The following is a 1,277-nucleotide window of genomic DNA, read 5'->3' on the forward strand; positions in this document are numbered from 1 at the left end:
GCTAAATTATTTAAATATCAAGAAAAGGATTCTTATTGGTAAAACATTCATTGATCTCAAAACTATTTTGCATTGTGATTTCTTGTAAATAAACAAAAGGTGAAAGAAAACAAATCTATGGTAAAACCACAAGACTTTATGAGTTTTGTATCTGATAAACAAATAAACAAATTTTGATAATCAACAATGTCTATGGTGAAGAGAAATAATAACTAAAGAATACTTTGGTAAATTCAGTAATTTTACCCGCAACTAGTATGAAATCTTGACCGACAATATCTAACTACCGGAAACATTCACTAATAAAACTATTACATGTTTTTCCAACTAATGTTTTTTTGTTTTCGTATGTTCAGTTTGTATGCCAAGATGATGTAAACTGTTACTTAAAAACAATGCAATGATAAAATAACTGTTGCATCATTTTTTATTGTAATAGTAAAGAAAATCCAAATCTTTAGGTATTACAATGATAGTAATTGTTTGAAACTCCCTTGTTATTTGTGAATTGACTTAAAGGGGGAGACCAAACAAAAGATATTCTAAACAAAGCCTCAAAAAAAATAGCCAGTATCAAATCACAAATCATACACACCCCAATCCAATTGAGATGAAAAACAAAACAAATCACAATATGAAATCGGATTTTAAAAGTAATTAAAAAGTAAAAAAACATATTAATCGTGTGTATGTATGGTGTGATTTTAGCTTTAATCGAAGAATTCCCATTTGTATCTTGGAGGGACCGGTTTAACCGTTTCAGCCGCCTTTGCCGCTGATGCGGAATCAAACATCTCCCATTTGTTAGTTCCAATCCCCGGAGTACTTGATGAGGAGGAATTGGAATTCCTAGGCTCCTCCTCTTCCTCTTCATCCACAAACGATAGCAAATCGCGTTGCTTAAATTGCGTTTGCGTTTGCTTTTGCGGTTTGTGACGGACCGACTTATTGATCTCAACTTTTTTGGCAGAGTTTTTGACTTTCAATACGTCAAGTGCCTCAACATACTTCTGAACCCTTTGCACCTATCCAAAATCCAAATCATAAAACACACATATTAAAACTAACCAATCAAAAAAAATAGAGAACTATATTTAGGGTAATTTAATCATATATAAACCTGCATCTTTCTCTTCAATTTCACATCTCCATCACCCATTATTGCATCAAGTCTCAACAACTGATTCATTAACATCTCTATCAGATTCACAAGACTCTTCTCCTCAACCTTCCCTCCTTTATTAATCACTGTCTCAAACGCCGACACCTAAATATCG

General features: G+C 32.7%; 1 protein-coding gene across 1 annotated transcript in view; it reads right to left on the reverse strand.

The window, feature by feature from the left end:
- LOC104734738 (BAG family molecular chaperone regulator 3) overlaps positions 405-1,277 on the reverse strand; it is a 2,811-nt gene continuing 1,938 nt past the window's right edge. Inside the window, exons 3-4 of the mRNA XM_010454375.2 lie at positions 1,121-1,267; positions 405-1,025 (exon numbers count right to left, since the gene is read on the reverse strand). Coding sequence (XP_010452677.1) covers positions 711-1,025; positions 1,121-1,267 — 462 coding nt within the window. The 3' untranslated portion in view covers positions 405-710. The remainder of the gene's footprint in view (positions 1,026-1,120; positions 1,268-1,277) is intronic.

This window comes from Camelina sativa, chromosome 13, assembly GCF_000633955.1.
Source record: "Camelina sativa cultivar DH55 chromosome 13, Cs, whole genome shotgun sequence".
NCBI lineage: Eukaryota > Viridiplantae > Streptophyta > Magnoliopsida > Brassicales > Brassicaceae > Camelina > Camelina sativa.